Source organism: Pseudonaja textilis, chromosome 4 (assembly GCF_049901715.1).
Source record: "Pseudonaja textilis isolate UNSWEBS1 chromosome 4, rPseTex1.2, whole genome shotgun sequence".
Taxonomy (NCBI): Eukaryota; Metazoa; Chordata; class Lepidosauria; order Squamata; family Elapidae; genus Pseudonaja; species Pseudonaja textilis.
The window spans coordinates 67,594,482-67,612,262 of record NC_141993.1 but is presented as its reverse complement, the minus strand read 5'-3'; the positions used below and the strand labels follow the sequence as shown (position 1 = coordinate 67,612,262).

The 17,781-nt window shown below is 39.1% G+C and overlaps 2 protein-coding genes and 1 long non-coding RNA gene across 8 annotated transcripts in view; 1 reads left to right on the top strand and 2 right to left on the bottom strand.

Annotated features, from left to right (window-relative positions):
- Nucleotides 1-2,290, bottom strand: part of LOC148125875 (uncharacterized) — a 70,926-nt gene extending 68,636 nt beyond the window's left edge. The window contains exon 1 of the long non-coding RNA XR_015743588.1: nt 1,898-2,290. This is a non-coding gene — a long non-coding RNA (uncharacterized LOC148125875). The remainder of the gene's footprint in view (nt 1-1,897) is intronic.
- A 134-nt stretch (nt 2,291-2,424) lies between these two features.
- On the top strand, nt 2,425-9,005 carry PFN2 (profilin 2). The gene is given in 4 exon segments (XM_026701605.2): nt 2,425-2,695; nt 5,526-5,718; nt 7,022-7,105; nt 7,108-9,005. Coding segments are annotated over 4 exon segments (447 nt in total). The 5' UTR covers nt 2,425-2,563; the 3' UTR covers nt 7,146-9,005.
- A 1,948-nt stretch (nt 9,006-10,953) lies between these two features.
- The window catches only part of RNF13 (ring finger protein 13), a 43,790-nt gene continuing 36,962 nt past the window's right edge, over nt 10,954-17,781 (bottom strand). For all 6 annotated transcript variants that reach the window (XM_087933307.1, XM_087933309.1, XM_026701603.2 and 3 more), the window contains 2 exons: nt 13,474-13,554; nt 10,954-12,415 (listed from right to left, as the gene is read on the bottom strand). In XM_087933307.1, the coding sequence (XP_087789433.1) occupies nt 12,039-12,415; nt 13,474-13,554 (458 nt within the window). In that variant the 3' untranslated portion in view covers nt 10,954-12,038. The remainder of the gene's footprint in view (nt 12,416-13,473; nt 13,555-17,781) is intronic.

The following is a 17,781-nucleotide window of genomic DNA, read 5'->3' as shown; positions in this document are numbered from 1 at the left end:
AAAGATATAATCTACAAAATATTCAATGGGCAAACATTGTTCATGAAATATCTGCAACCTTTCTGAACTGGGTTATGAAATCTAAAGAGTTCTGATGCTGCACTGAAGAGACAATGAAAGCTGAAATCCTGTAGTCTCTTAATTTGAAAGTAAGTTGCACGGAATAAAGGAATTTATTTCTGAGCTGGCAGATATAAAACTTCTCTGCATCCATGTCCAGTTTTGGTTCAGCAGGGTGGGTATGTCCAATTATGACATCTTGTAGGACTAAGGAAGTGTGCCTATTCAGTTAAAATTCCTTTCCCCTGAAGAATTCATGTGATTCCCACCCTTATGTTATTTAGGAAATTATTGAAGACTTGATTGTTCTCAAAGACCTGGGTACAAGGACACCGTGGAATCCCTTTTAGTTCTTTAGGCCATTTTGTTTTAGTCTTGTTATGAATCCTTTGCTTTTCTGGTCATAGGATAAGCTGCATCAAGTGGAAACCTTACATGCCACTCTTTTGGTTTAAATGGTTTGTGGTTCTCACAAAGTTATCAATCTAATAAAGACTGAGGCCTAGATGCAATCTCAATTAATTGCAAAATAGGATGTACTTCCAGCCAAGTATAACAGCTTTAAAACCACAATTTGCTTAAGTATTTAAGTTTTCATATCCAACTAACACTCTTTCGCAAGCATTGATAGTGCAATTACTCTAAGGAAAGTTGGTATAACAGAGAAACAAATCTACAAATGATTTGTTCATACTTTAATGAGAAATTGAAATGGGAAGTCACAATAATATGGGATCAATCAACATGTTATCCTACAAATTTTATACACATTTTTTGTTAATATACAATTTTTGTTAATTGTGGTGTGGGTGGGTGTTTAAGATATGAAATGGGAACACTGGGTCCCTCCAAGACTTTAGACACACACGTTTTACCTGCTGTACCCGCCAAATGTTGGCCCTACCTATTCTAGCATTCACAAAAGGAATGGTGGCAGGGCTTATGAAGGTCCTCTGCATTCTGGAAATCCTGGGATACATATTTTACCATTTTATAAGGATTCAGGTTTGGTTCCTAATTCAGGCTGAAAATTTAACCAGTAACAGTAAATAAACAATCTAGTCTTTCTCTCTCATTAGAGGTTCCCCAATTTTTTATGGAGGAAAGTTAATAAAGTAGAGAAATCTCAGAATGTATGCTCTTTAGTTATTTCCAGGCTCTTGCACCAATCATTTATGGATTCTGGCTCTTGAAAGACAATATTTCTGAAGAATTTATTTTGGGGGCAATCTCCTTCCAAACTTTTCAAAAAGAAATCCACATTGGGATTTCCTCAACCTGAAAACATACCCTTTCAAACCCTCACGTATACATTTTCTTGAAAGCAAGCACCTCACCTGAAGTTGAATGACTTGTTTCAGAGAGCAATAAATTTCAAGTCCATATGTTTTTTACAGGATTAACACGAATAACAAATAGCTTTTCTTTAGTAATAGCTTTTGCATCAAACTAAGTAACGGATTTACGAAAAGTGCCGCTGCATACAAAGACTTCCTATGCAGACATCCCCAATGTTGCACTCTCAGTAGTTACTCACTGTTCTTACTCGGATTTAAGAGCAACGCTTCCCCCCACTCCCCAAACGCTTAGTCAGAGCGTTGTTAACTGGAAATAGCTGCAAGAATGCATCAAGACCTCCAATGCCACATAGAAACCCAGCAACAATGGAAGTTTGGCCGTGCAGGTGTCCAAGGGCAGCAAAGCTCTTACAAGACCACAACCAACTTTAAAAAGCAGCGCTGAAAGGGAGGAGGAGCACTGCACAGCAAAGCCCGAGATCAAAGCTGATCCAGGTAGTGTTCCACACATACACACACAGCCGAAGCGACCACCCCACCTTTTTTCCAGTCCACGTTACTCTCTCGTTCAGTTGCTCTGCAGCTGCCACGAATCCTCGCCCTCAGAAGCAGTTACCGTACAGACAGCGTCAGCCGGGGTCCGGCAATCCCCTCCCCACTAATAATACCAATGCAGCTGCTACTTCTCCTCTCTCCCATGCGTAGTACAGCGTATCCCTCCGCTCCAAACCCAACGTTCGGAAGCAGCGGCAGGAGCGGGAGGCGGAGGGATCCTCGCGAGCGCAGGCTACGCGATACAGCAAAGAGCGAGCGACAGCCCGCACTCTTTCGACTGTTCTCTCCCCCCCCCCCTTCCTCCCCGGCCGTCTCCCCCTCCTGCGCCTCCTCCTGACGCCGTTCTTTGCTGCGGGGCCGGTTGGGCGCTGCCTGGTGGCCTCGGCTCCGGCTGTCTGTGGGGAACGGCCATTAAAAAGCGAGCGGGCGGGCGGCCATCGCGGCAGTCGCCAGCGCCTCAGGTGGACCCACCCCCTCGGTCCCCTCCCCCGCTCCCTGCCTCGCCGCCTCCCCGCCGCCGCGCAGAGAAGCTGTCCGCTGCGGGGCTCCTCGCTCCGGCTGCCGCCTCCGTCCCCCCCTTCTCGCCCGCCCGCCCGCCCGCCTCTGCCGCCGAACCCCGCTTCCGCCCCCCGCCCCTCCACCCACCGAAGATGGCAGGCTGGCAGAGCTACGTGGATAACCTGATGTGCGATGGCTGCTGCCAGGAGGCCGCCATTGTCGGCTACTGTGACGCCAAGTACGTCTGGGCAGCGACGGCCGGGGGCATCTTTCACAGCATTACGGTAAGGAGAAGCCCGCGGCGCCCGGGAAGAAAAGAAGGAGCCGTCCCGCAGGGGCGGGGGGTGAGGAAAGGCAGGCAGGCGAACCCGGGGTGGGTGGGTGGGTGGGCTTCCTCAGAGATGCTGGGCTTTGGATCCGCATCTCGTTGGCCGAACCGGGAGCCCAGCTCTGCGGGCGGGGTGGAAAGGGCTGCAACGGAGCCGGAGCTGCGGAGAGCTGCCGATCCCTAGAAGCCCGGGAAGGCACCTTCCCATCTCCTCGCTTCACACGCGTCCGCAGCAGTACCGCTTGCGGAGTGGGCTCGCCGCTCTTCCCAACGCCGGGCCGGGGTGGGAAGGGCCGCCCGGCGCCCCGTCCGGCGCTTCCCTTTCTCTACTTCCCCTCCCCCGCCCCGTCCTTTAGAGAAATCCTTGGAAAGTGGCGAGGGAAGAGGCGGGAGAGGGGAGGGCGGGGAGTTCCCTCGTGGAAGAGTTTTGCTCCCGGCCGCGGCGTTGGCCTCTTCCCGCGGAAAGCTGTTTCCCGAGAAACCCAGCGGGATTGAATGTGTGAACTGAAAGCGAGTCCCCCCCCCCGCCTTTTTTTTTTATTCCGCCCCCTCCCGGCTTAGGGACTTGGAGGGAAAGACTCTTCGAGAGCTGGGCCTGGAGGGGATAGTCGTGACTTGAGGCGGGGGGGCGGGGGGCGGAATAAAGGCCCCCATATTGGGAGGTTGGGGAAAGCTGCCGTTGGGAGTTTCGCCACAGATTTCAGGTGCACGTGCGGGGAGGTGAAGGTAGAAAAGCCCGGTCCTCCTTGTGGGGGGAGCACCCTTTTGTACGGTAGGGTGCGGGGGCGGCTTTACTACCAGCATTGGACTCAGTCATGCCCGGCAACAGAGCGGGAGGAAGAAGAGGGAAAAGGCCGGACCCTGGAAAGGGCGGGCGGGCGGGCGCGCGCGCTTGCGGATGATTCAGAGGGAGTTTAGCGTAGGAATCCCTTAGTCTGCCTCGCGCTGTTGGGGAGGGATTTGCGAATGCAGCGTAGGAGGCTTTTGTGAATCCGTTCCTCGCCAGTTACTCCAGGTTTTTCGCCTCCAAGATGGCGCATTGCCGCTGATTTTTTTTTTAACCCCTCCTTTTCTCACTCCTCTCCCGAGATATTAATCACCTCGGTTCCTGCACTGCAGTCTTCGTCTTTTCGCCCTTTCCTTCTCTCTCCCCCCATCCTGGCTTTCGGACTTATCCTAAAGTGCCCTGGTCCATAAAAGTAGAGCTGATAAAGGAGAGGGATGATCCCTCTAAGAAGGTTCCGTATTGTGTGCTGATCAGCCGGTGTTTGCAGGCTGAAACACCGCAATTATTGACGATATAAATATTTGTACACATAATCTTCGTCGTGCCAATGCATTCGAAGTACAATTTGATGTTGCATTACAATTCTGATCATGGCTGGCTCTTTTTTTCCGGAATGCCATTTTGGCTAACTGCTTGCCTATCAGTACAAGGCATGTACAAGAATTGACAAAGTATTGAAATACGTTTTCCTCTTTTGTTAATAATCTATTCCAAGTATAACGAGGATTTTGCTTTAGGCATCAGCAATGTTAAAATAAGACTTAAAATATTTTCTTATCTGCAGCAGGTATTTAGGATGGGTTAAAAAAAGCAGTGCCCTTGGTGGCTGCTGAGGTTTTTCTCTATTGTTGAGATGGTGATCATGATAGGTAGACTCCTGGCCTGTACTTGGGAATGACTAGGGCCTGCTATGACTCTGCAGTTCCATTGGAAGGAGACGCCTTCCAATGGAAAAACGTGTGGGAAACACATTTTCTAGCTGAGCTGCCTCTTCTATTATTGTCTGTATTGTTTGAACAAAATGCTGGCCTGGGTTTAGAGAAAAAAAGACTGATTTGTAAGCAGCTTGCTTATTCTATTTTCAGCTGTTAAAACAAGCCATGCTTGTTGCTTCATTTCCCTCTTCTGTATAGCTATCCCATGGCAGTTCTGAAAACTTACCTATTTTTATCTGAGCAATTCCAGTAGCTTTGGGCTTGCTAAAATGCATTATATGTTTGCACAGATTTGCAGTAATGGGAGTAAGAACCCTGTGTGCTTTACATTTGAGAAACCTGGTTTAAGAAGCCCTAAAGTTAATATTTAAGGATATTCTGCATTTTGACCTTCAGTATTTAATGTACACTATTAATGACTTAAAACTGTTGTTACATTGCATCTAAGAGGGTTTGTGGTGAGCATAAGGCTGTTGATGGATTGGTTCACCTTCTGTCTCAGATCTATGCTGAATTTAAAGGTGGTGCCTATTCATATAGTTAAATGTCTGTGGTGCCTATGTCCTATACTTCTCTTTGATATTTATTTAAGAAATATCTCTTAAGCTACATATAACTTTGTTAGCACTCAAAATAACTTTTATACAGTAAAGTTCCCAGCAAAGGTGCATGACTTAACCACAAGTATTTCATGCATCCCATGAAAGGATTGGATACAATCTTAAGAGTCTAAACAAAAGCTGGCATCAATTTGTAAATTTTTAAACTACTAAGAATTATTGAAAATACATAATAAAGTAAAATTTACGTTACTCTTTATTTATTTAAATTTTTGCTCTGGGTTCACCTACTTTTTAGAGTGCAACTGTGACATGTCTCTCAAATCTAAATGTGTTTTCTCCTTAGAGATTGTAGTTCATAGCTAAAGAACAATCCCTTGAATTCAGATTTCCATCTTTATATTAAATTGCTAGAGAAGTTGCTAGAGAACTTCTAGATTCATAGATTCTTCAGTATGCAGCATTAAAGATTCAGCTAAAATTCTGGATTTCTCTCTTTGACAGCCTATAGAAATAGATATGATTGTAGGAAAAGACCGTGAAGGTTTTTTTACCAATGGTCTGACTCTTGGTGCAAAGAAGTGTTCTGTGATCCGAGATAGCCTCTATGTGGATGGTGACTGTACAATGGACATCAGGACAAAGAGCCAAGGAGGCGAACCAACATATAATGTTGCTGTAGGCAGAGCTGGACGAGGTAAGCTTTTTCTTCAACTATTGTTTGATTTGCTTTTTTGTTAAATAGAAAATATGCCAGCAATAAATAACATAAATTTATGTCCAATAAAATTTGTTCATAAAACTGTTTTGTCCGTATTGGTAGTACAAGAATTCACAGTATTAAGGCTTAATGCCGAGAATGTAAATGAGTTGACTACATTACTTTAAAAAAAAATTGTGGCATATGTATGTAGCATTAGAGAGCAGGGGTATCATGAACCATTCAACTGTTCATTTAAATAGTTTACAAACTTATATTAAGCTCATAGGCATTCCATTAAATCATTTTCTGAATTTGGAGTGGGTACAAGTAGTTCTCAATTTATGACTACAGTTGGGAACATAACTTCCTTTGCTAATTGAAGTGGTTGTTAAATCAACCTGGCTTTCCCCATTGACTTCGTTTGTTGGACACCCCCTGGGAAGGTCAGAAATGATGATCATGTGATCTCAGAGTGCCACAACCATTGTAAAACACATGCCAATTGCCAAGCACTCAAATATTGATCACATAACTCTGAGGATATTGTGATAGTCATAAGTGTGAAGATGGTCATAAGTCTTTTTCCCCCAGCACCATCATAACTTAAAAGTGGTTATTAAATGAATGGCTGTAAATTAATGATTACCTGTATTACTTTTGGCTTCAGAGTTCAAAAGGTCCCTCCAAACATTTCTGTGGATTGTACTTACAGCATAAATAAGAAACGGAAGTTCAGGTCCTATTTTTCTCCAGTCCTCTAGGGTAGAGTAATTTTGGGAAAAAAAACAACAACTTACCAATGGTCAAGTCACTGCTCAGGCGTGGATTTGAATATGGTTCTTTCAGATACAAGTTCAGCATCTTAACCAGCTGAGACTTTTAAGTATGGAGTGTATAGAAAAAGTAGAACAATATATACATGGACACTTTTGTAGTGAGAACATCTTGAGAACAGAATTACTATATGTTTTAGTGACATCTGGTGGCATATAGGAGAACATACAAATACATTCTAAATATTTCTGAACTATGCTATTCTGAGCTATACTGCAAATAATTTTGATCATATTTAAACCAAGTGTTTTGATATATTTACTGTAGTTATTTCAGCTATAATTCCCACATAAATATGCTACTTCTCAGACATTACAGTTTTATCTGCCTGCACTTTTTATTAACTCTTGAAAAAGAAACATTTGAATAAATAATGGTTCTATGTAAATGATTGTTTTAATGTGAAAATCTGAGTATTCTTATTATAGTGCTTAATTAACACTATAATTGTTTTCTCTTTCAGTCTTGGTCTTCGTAATGGGCAAAGAAGGGGTCCATGGAGGCGGATTGAATAAGAAGGCATACTCAATGGCAAAATACTTGAGAGACTCTGGGTTCTAGTTGCTAGGCAGACTGTTAAGTATTAGGGAAAATTGCTATTAAACTTTCCTGACAGTAATCTACATTGTGGAAACTTTATTAGCAATGCAGGGTGATGGGGAATGAACCTGTGTCTCCTTTGTATCCCTCTATTGGTGGGGAAAGGTGTTATTCTTTCTTTATTTCTGTTCATCCTTGTTTCCTTGTGTACTCCAGCATTGGTTATGGTTATGGGAAAGAGAAACTGTCCAAAGAGGGACACTCAATAAGAAAGCTAATGAACTGGCTTTATACCTGCAGAGGTTTGATATCTGAACAACCTCTCCCCATTCACATAGCAACTCTCATCACAATCCTCATGTTCACCGTACTACTAGCCTAAAGATGGCAATTTATTTACACATCTTTTCCCTGATGTCATGGCTTCAGTTACTCTTTATGTTAATCATTGTTGTATCCATATTCTGTATCTGGCACCATCTATTGCAAACAGATGATATGCATGATACATTGAAGCCTTGGGAAAAAAATCATGCTAAGTCCAGACTTTGCTTTGTCTTAGCAAATAATGTGACATTGAGAACTAAACCAGTTTAAATGAAGTGAAATAAAGGTGCCGATTGTACAATCAAGATTGATCAATGCCTCTTCAGCACTTTGAGCATTTACACAGCTCATTAGTCTTCCTTTGTAGAGCATGGTTGGGAGGGGTAAAATGCATGCATATCTCTACTTTCTTCCCCCTTGTCCTCATCCACTTTTTTGTTTCTTTGCTTTCATCTTCTATCTATAAATACATTTTTTAAAATACAGTGCCTGGTTTGTTTAACCAATTTGCTGCTTGAAAGCTGTTAAAATTGTTGCTCTAGTTTTGTTGTTGCTCTTCTGTGTAGACTTGCAAACTCTTCATGATGTCTGAAGCACATCCTGCTTTAAAAGGGTAACTGCAAAACTATGAAAAGGTGCCGATGCACTTCTCCCATCACCAAACCACCATCACCATCTTGAATGAATCCCCAGGGACATTCCATCACCACAATAGCTCAGGCACGTAACTTTTTTTGCCAGCTCCTGTTCTGTAGTTGAACTGTAAAAAGGCTGCCATCATGGACTTTAGATATCCCAGTGTAACCATCTGGAGTGTGTCCAGTTTTTTTTTTCCATAGGACCAATTTTGATTTGCAGCTTGGGTTTTATATGATACTGCAGTGTCACCGTCAGCAAACTGCCACCTTTGGTTATATAGGTAGCACCTTGACTGACATCTGTCTGTTGGAACGTTGAAAGGATATTAAGACTTGCTACTTTGATACCAGTGTATGTTTTGAAGGTTGGTAGTTTAAAATAAAAGTCCAAAATAATACCATTTCAAATCTAATTTTCATTTGGCCTGTCATGCCCTAGCTGCAGAAATTGTGAAGTAAATTGCCTTGTGCATTAGTCATCTGAAACATGTGTAAACAAATTGTCAGTTTGAGCACGGTACTAACATGTATGTCCATTTAAGAGAACTGCAGAACTCTGTATACAGAAAATGAAAGATGGTCTTGGTTGGAATAACTGAGTTGGCTGTCTTGTGATAAATTTTTAATATGTATTCTGTGCCATACTAATGTTTAAAAAAAGGATCTGTTGCTATTGTGAGATGGATTTTAACTACAAGAATGGCTTCTGAATGGCACTACTTTAGGGACACTCTAGTATTTGCTTCTATTGTTTGAGCCTTGTGGATAATGTACAGACTTAAACAAATTCTTGTTGCTGATTTGTTCATTTATTTCCCTGCACTTTGTTACATCTGGGATACAGTCTAACTCATCTGATTTAATATGCATTTCAAAAAATGCCATAACTATTAAACACCTTGTTTACAGACAGATGAAATAAATTTATTCCAACCAAATAAATTTCGAATTAGTGTGTTATGTGGGTTTTTTTCTTTTGCTTCGTTTCCCTTGTGGATTATCTTATACTATTTTTTTTCCTGTTAAGATCGGTATAAATTTAATTATGCAACCTGTTGAATTTAGTGAGTAGGCCAGCTCTGAAGATCCTTTAATAAATATTGATCACATTTTTCAACAGATCAGGAAGGGGGAACAAATCTTTATAATACGTCAACGTTATTTTTGCTGTGCAGCAATTGAAAGTCATTAAAACCAGTTTGATCAACAGAAAAAAGCTGATAGCCAAATTTAGAGCTATTGATGAATCTGGATTAATATAGCTATACTCTAACATTTAGTTTTTTGTCTTTTTGAAAACTGCCCCACTTCGGCGGAAGATCTCAATTTCTAGCATTCGTCCTCCCAATGCTTTTATTCAATCCCAAACACTATTTCTTAATTTTTACTTATTTCTGGTAAATAACATTTATTAAATTTGCATGTCATCCATCTTGACACAAAATGACTGGGTGCCGTAGAACATTAAAATAAAATCATGAATATATAACCATTTACAAGATGGTAGCTTTAAAATTAAATTATATTACATTTGGAAAAGGTTCCAACTATTATGGTAATACATAGATGGATGTGCAGCCTGATATTGTATAAACCTTTATATGTTCAAAAAAAAAAAAAGTTTTCTAGAAAGAAACTTATAAGAAGCAAGTCCACGTTTAAACAATCCCCAGTCTCTAAATCATATTAAAGATAATTTAAGAAAGGAAATGGCAATTATCACCCAGATGGGACTTAAGACTTAATGCTGGGTTGCGCCTCAGGATCCCAAGCAGCAAATAATTTTAAAGTCTATGCCTGCCATGTGCAAGTAAGCAATATTCTTAAAAATATTTTTTAGGATGAATATTTTACAATTTGTTTTTGTTTTGTTTTTTACAAATCAGGTGTAAGAGTTACAAATTCAACTAAGGAACTTGTTTCAGACAAATGGCAAAGCACAGACTTCTTAAAGTATAAAAATAAACAGCTACTGAAAGAGAACCAAGAAAAAATGTGATCGTTAATTGGATGAATTGAAGAGGTTGCAAAACAATTGAATAAATTAAGAATACTTGCTAATTCTAGTCTCTGCTCATAGGCAATATATAAATGGGGTTCCACATTTTAGAAATCAAATATTTAAGATATCTGGAGCCCTCCTTTACAAGATACAGTACTTTAAAAGTATGATGAAGTATATATGGTATGCGTGTGTTGATGACTCACAGTAAAGGCTTTTTTATTGATTGTATTAATACTAATGTGAAAATTGAAGTAATTTATATAGAGTTTGATTTTTTCCCCCTCTTGTTCACTTTCTTGAACCTTATATAGGCATGAACGCCAGCTGGGTGACTTTGGCAAGCCACTCTCCTTCAGCCCAACTCACCTCATAGCATTGTTACAGAGAAAATAGGAGGAGGAAGAAGTACTAGATATGTTTGCCATCTTAGTTATAAAAATAATAAAGTCTTGATTAAAATACAATAAATATGTGAAAGAGAAGTTATTTCTTGTTCAGAGAGGCTTAGATAGATAAGGTAAATAGTTACAAAAATAAAGGTTTGATAAAAATAAATATGAGTTGTGTGTGTGAGAGAGAACTCTGTTCAAGTCTGGCTGGCCTAAACTGCATTCAGGAAACTAATACGATGCATAAGCAAGTATTTTCCAAAGCTTCTCACTATTATGCTAGTTCACAGGTCTCATTCAGATGCAGCTTTTTCACAAAGAGAATGGCATTTTTTAATTTATCATAAAAATCCATGACAAGAGTGTTTTAGTGAAATTTCTGAAAATCTGCTACCTAAACACCAGCCATGCAAAGGGGGCATTACCATTTTTGGAAGGATAAAAAATTCACACAGCCTGTTTTAATGTAGATTCGCATATACTGGCAAAATGGCTATTAAAGTGGAAAACTTATTTATTAACATCCTTTCAAACTTTCCTGTACAAGGCTATATAAAAAAAACCCTGTAATTTGACTATACAGAAGCATGGCTACATTTTTTACATAGTTACACTTCTATATAATGAAGTTCTTTTCATGATAAAGTGTAAGTAAAATCCTGCTAAGCTATGAGCACTCATTTTCAAATTCAATATGTAGTTTGATTTGTTTCTCTGCATAGTTTTTACCAAGCTAATGTAGGATCAGACATTCTTATTACAAGGTATACCTACCTCCTTTATGAATCTTTATGAAGTACTGCACACAAAATTGTTTCCAAATATGGCATAAACAAAATTAAATGTTCTAAACCGTGTGCTTTAAAGTTGCCTTTCTGCATTGGTCCCAATCCCTGTCTCAAAGCGGAGTATTAGTGAAGTATGCCAATGAACAGGGTTATCCTGTTTATTTCCTTAAAGATGGGTTAGGCTAAGCCATGTTGAGATTTCTTTGCCAGGTGCTTACAAATGCAATAGGATAATGAAAAGACAGTCAAAATCCTTCACAGAGTTCAAAGCTCCAATTCCTCTTTGTTGGGAAATACTCTTGGCAGACAAATACAGAACAAGTATATCTTGTTCTTTAAAAGGTGCTGGTTCTTGTAGAGAAAGCCTTCACAGACATTAACACCCATACATTTTTGGTTGGTTGGATGTCTAGGGTAGTATTTACCATACATTTAACAACTGAATAGAAGTCCCTGCTTACTTACACCCTTGTCGCAGGAAAAACACATGTACGGTCTCGGTTCAACTTCATTTAACAAGATGCTGTTATACCTCTTTTGTGGGGGTGCATTATATTTAGTGGTGGAAGCCCCATTACTAACATTGTGAAGTCCTGTTAAGATGCTTGTCTTCAAAAGACAAATCGAATAAACAAAAAGAAAAACCTGCAATGAGATTAAACTATAGAATGCTAAATGAACAGGTGCTTCTAGTGAAGCAATGGAAGGTCTGCAATGCACTTCTCTTATGTACAGGTACATAAGGTGAGAGGTCTCGGGACAGGAGTTCATGTAACACTGCCCATTTTGCAGTTCAAACAGGATCTGCTGCTCTGTAATCCTTTTCATCATTGGGCTGTAGCTGGACTACTACACTTTCTTCCGTAACTCCATTCTCTGCATCACTACTGTCAATATCTTCATTTCCTTCTTCTTCCTCCTCCTCTTCCTCATAGTCTGAAGATTCTGTCATATTGGGATGAGAGTATGACTCTGATAATGCCCCAAAAGACTGAGTGCTAGCTGAAGCAATCGGCCTAAGCAAAGGGGTATTCTCAGAGACTTCATTCTCCTGACTGCTGTCTGTTTCAGAATCGGAATCTCCCTGAGAAGGGACCACTTTCTGTTTACAGACAGGACATGTTTTCTTCGTTTTAGTTAGCCAAGGATCCACACATTTGCAATGGTAGGCTGCCAGAAAAAGAAGAAGGGAAAGGAGAAAGATGTGTTTGAGGGAGACTGGAAAATAGGCAGTTATAGGCAGTTTGAGGATAATTTTGCATGTTTTATGATAATACACAAGGCATTCTGTGCCACACACCTTCAGACCATTTTTTTCCTATAGAAGCCAGTTTACTTCTGAAGAAACTAGATGCTATTTGTGGTATGAGTTTTTTTTAAAGTTCTTGCTTACATATTGTCCTACTGCAGAGCAGTAGCCTACGAAATGTCATTACTGAATTTAAGAACTGAAATAATGTTGGGTCTCTGAATAGTCTTGCATTTTCAGGAGACAGTTATTAGTCTATTATAATGCCCACTGTAATCATAAGATGCAGTACAAAAAATAAAGGTTAAACTGGCCCTTCTAAGTCTGCAATCAAACATTGTGCTCCCTGTACTAATTTCTAATACTAATAGTTGAATTTCAACTATTATGAAAAATTAAGTTTAGTAAAAATCTGTGTTTGTCGAAAGCTGTAAATGTGGAATTGAGCGCAAACAACACAGAATCCACTACAGGAAATTATTTAGCTACAAGCAATGTCACATTTTTAGCTGTAAGCAAGCCACTGATCTGTACTTTCAAATAACACTCATGACTTGGAACTCCTTGGATTTAGCATTTCAAAATGCAAACTGAAAATAGCATAACTGAGTTTTTAAAAAGTAATAAATGCTGGCCTGCTGTATCAGACAAAGTCCAGTCCAGCTATTCTATTAATCCTACAAAATTCCTACAAATACGGGACTGTTTCTTCTCCTTACGTGCCATACACTGACCTTATTATATTCTAAATTGTTTCTTGAAATAACAGTAATAAATTTCGTTATATGTTTTTGCCCAAGATGGCTGGGAATTCTTGGAGATGTAGTCACAATTCTGTAGGAACCAGTCTTACTTTAATCTGATAAAAACAACTGCATTTACAAATGAAAAACATTTGGTTCTTTGTCTATAAGAAGCAAAAATATTGTATCCCTCACCAAAACAAGAGTTCAGTAAATAATCAAACGTAGCTACTTACCATGAGAACAAGGAAGAATTCTGAGTTTATCTCCATCCTCATATTCATCCAGGCAAATGGCACAAACATCATACTCATCTCCTGAAGCAGAGAAGTTTGAAATGAAAGAGACAGTACAGAAGCAGAATTAAGAGTATATGTAGCAGAATCCATGCCCTGTAGAAATTTATTCAGAGTGCCTTTGGGTAGCTGTTTAAGATCTAAGCCATTATAAGTAAAGTGAGTCATCTAGAATTTACACCTTCCTAGATTACAATTCATTGCCTTCAACCACTCTATCAAACTGGCTCTCTTATATAGAGTATTAGCATTTAAATAGTTATATTAAGAATTCAGAACATCTGCTATGCAAAAGTCCTGACTTACAACTGATTTAATGATTGTTTTAAATTACCATGGCAAGAAGAATACTTTATGGCTTATAAAACACTCTTAGCTGTTGTAAAATGTTGCACATGTGTTGTGTGTCCCCCATCACCTGACCACATTTGGGGAATTTGGCAACCAACCCACATTCATGACTGGTTGCAGCATTCCGTGCTCATTAACTGCAATCTGCAACCTTTTTTGCATTTCTCTAATAAACAACCCTATTCAGAAGAAAAGATTCACATTTACACATATGAGTCTCTTAATTATTGGCATAAAAGGAGTAATAAAATTAGGTCCAGTCTTTTGGGTCCCCTGACTTGAAACAGTCATGATGTACAACCAAAAATCCAGTCCCAGTCTTAAATCAAGGACTACCTGTGGCTCAATGAAAAAAAGTGCTTTATAACAGCTGCTATAGCCATTCCTTGTATCTTTTAAATTAAGATTTGTATCTGAAAGCCTGAAGAACTGCTGCCAATTTAAACAGTTTACTGGACTACTAGAAAGGGACAATTATAAGAAAATGAACAAATTTATAATTATTTTAAAACTTGCCATATCTCTAGATAAATGAGAGCTGAAAGCTAAGCAGGATCAGACCTGGTTAGTACTTGAATCAGGTACCACAAAAAAAAAAAAAATATCACAAGACCGTAAGCTAGACATAGAAATTGAAAATACATCCAAGAAGGCATCTATATATACTCCATGTTGTTCTCACCAGGAGCAAAACAGATATGCCTTATATTCCCCTTGAGCAGAGTTCACTTCAAAAATATTCACTTTATCCAACAGCCTCCTTTTGCCTTAAATGTTTAGCTATTTTTGCTGTTTTGTAATATTGTAACTTCTCCCATGTGTTAAAATTCTTCTTATGAACCCAGCCAATTGCACAAATTACAGGAGAATCTTAACATTTTATATAATTATAACACTTAGTGTAATAGGATGGCAGCTTCAATACAAGAATAAATAGAGCACTTTTGGTGAAAGATATTTCAGGATATATGGAGCATCAATCAAGAAGCTACCTGCAACTTCTTATACCAAAGATCTCTTTTCCTAGTGGGGTGCTGCAAAAACCCAGGAAAGACGAAGTACTAAACTGTTTACAGAACCATCAAAGTATCTTTATTCTTTTAAAAAAATACTCAGTTAAAATGAAAACATTTGCTTTCTTTGAGTTATGTGCCTTCAAGTCAGTTTTTTGACTCCTGGCAATGGCTTAGAGATGAATCCCTGCAGTTTTCTTGGCAAGGTTTTTCAGAAGTGCCTTGCCTCCTTCCTATGGCTGAGAGAAAATGACTGGCCCAAGGTCACACAGCTATCTTTGCATCTAAGGTGGGACTAGCTGTGTGACCTTCCTTAGCCATTACATCAAACTGGCTCTCTGCAAATGATATTTAAGAGGGAAAAATCTCTCATAAATAACTGATTTTTTTTTTCCTGGAGGAATGTGGCATAAAATTAGTAAGGTTGGTCAAGAATCTGAGAAACATTTCAATTTTTCATTTGCTGTGGCTGAAGGATCCTGGCTAGATTTCCAAAGCAATTCCCAATAAGAAATATATTCTAGTCTTTAGAGCACTAAAATGAGACACTGTTGCCAGATTTGCTTTCAGGAGATACAGATAAAGTTGGCAACAATAAAGGTTTGCTACCATCCTCAGTATTGTTCTGCTAACAGACTATAGGGCTCTCCCAAAGTGCCAGAAATTTCATTATCTAGTCAGCTAAGTGACTTTGATGAGGGAGTAAATTGTGTGGCTACTGAATCTGCAGTTGTCATTAAGCCAGGAGGGTGAGCTCACTACAGAAAACTGAGACATGACTCAAAATTATATTGGCAGGTTGGAGCAATGAGCTGAAGCTAGTGTGAGTTTTAATTGAGCTACCAAAAATTTAAAATGGAAGCCAGACTACACTTGCATTCATGAGCTGGGTGGCCATAAACTGATTTAATAAACAAGTGGACTAAATGAATACATGTCACATTGGGGGTCTTGACAATATAGATGGTCTTCACTTAACAACCACTCATCTGTAACTATTATAATCTGTAACTTATGATGGTGTTGAATGAAGTTCTGATCATCACAGCATCCTGTGATCATATGATTTCCATTTGTGATCTCCACTCCTGGCTTCAGACAAGTAGTCAATGAGAAAGACAGCAAGAAGCTGCAAATGGCAGTCATAATCATGTCATGCTTAACAATGTCTTAGGATTTGTTTAAGGGTGGCAATTCGGAATGCCAGAATTTCTGTTGCTACACTTTAATGTGATATCACACTTTAGAACCATATTGTTTAACCCTGAAAATTCCAGTCTCTTGTTAACTGAGATCCACCAGTAGACATGAAAACGATTAAAGATATTCTAAATAGAACATGATGTGACTCTATTATTAATTTTCATTGATTAGTGCAATCACAGGCCATATTTCATGGGAAATACAGGAATCGGGCTTCAGGCAGAGAAATATGTCAAATTTACCACACTGAAAGTAAGATACTGATATATTGAAACATGTCACAAACAAGAACCTTGATGAGCACCCTGGAAACCAAGCCCAATGAAGACTCGGAAAGATATGGATAATTCCAGGCATCTTAGCTCTAAGATGTTAATTCGTCTTTGTTGTTACAGAGGACAGGACTAGAATCAGTAGATTAAAACTGTAATAAACAGATCTAACAAAACATTAGAAGTACCGTATTAAGGAGGAAAAGAGCTGCAAATAATGAGACCAAAGAGTTATAATCAGAGGCAGGGTGGCTATTTCTCCGTAGAATGAGTAATCTAATTATTAAGATATTTGCATCCCACCAGAAGCACAGCAGAAACTGTAGTGCTAGTACACATATAGAAAAAAGGTTCATCGAAATTAATGCTGGTAACAATTCACAGACTTTCTCATCCTAAATACTAACAATGCTCCAGTTCCCTTATCTCATTACTGTGATATAACTGTCAGGACATTTCCCCATTCCACCCACAAGGAAAGCTAGTTTTTATGCCATACAAGAAGTCTCAGTGTTGTCAAGATACAGCCTAGAACCTGTTGGCTCAGATTTAACACAAAAATTCAATTGGGAGATGAAAGAATCCCTCTCTTTTTCTAAAAAGTTTCACTAATTAGTCTCATCTGAATGCAAAGAATGGCATAAAATTTGCAGGCAATCAGGATGTGTTATAGTTGAAAGAAAATGAAGGAACGCCTAACACCAAGATTATACTCCTCAAATCTGCCCTCCAAATATGAAATAAAAAAGCAGAAATAGTTAACCATTCAGTGTCAATAGGATTTGACCAGCTGTAATTGGTGCTAATGGATTTTGCATTAGTGCCCTGGGAAATCTTCATCTTCAACAAATGGCAATTCTGGCTCTTCTCTTGCCAAATACTGTATCACAAAGAGCTAATTCTGAACTAGGTTTTCTAAGGTACAACTTCTTCGTGCCAAGAACTACAGGGATTATGTAGGCTTGCTTTGTTTAGATGCTGTCGTTCTCATAGCAATGCCTTTGATTAAAGAAGCTTTATAACGCTTTTTGTGTTACATTTTTCCACAATCACATTTGTTTTCCTCTGGGAGGTTAGTATACACAATTTTACAAGCAATTTAGTTGATATTATAGCACTGACAACTGAACTATTAATGGGAGAGTAAGTTCTGTCTTGATGCTTTCCAATTAAAACTGTTGGGGGAAAAAAACCTAAAGATTTGTTTTTTTTAATTAAGTACATGTAACTCTGTAAATACTGTGAAGTGGCAAGAAATTTGGCTAACTATACATAATAAGAGAAAAAAAATGTTTCACACACCATAGGCAATTAGGTCTGTAAGCATCCAACAAAGCATATTAAGATTATAAACCACCAATATTATTCTTGTAGCTCTTTTACACACAATATAATCAATCTATTTTCAC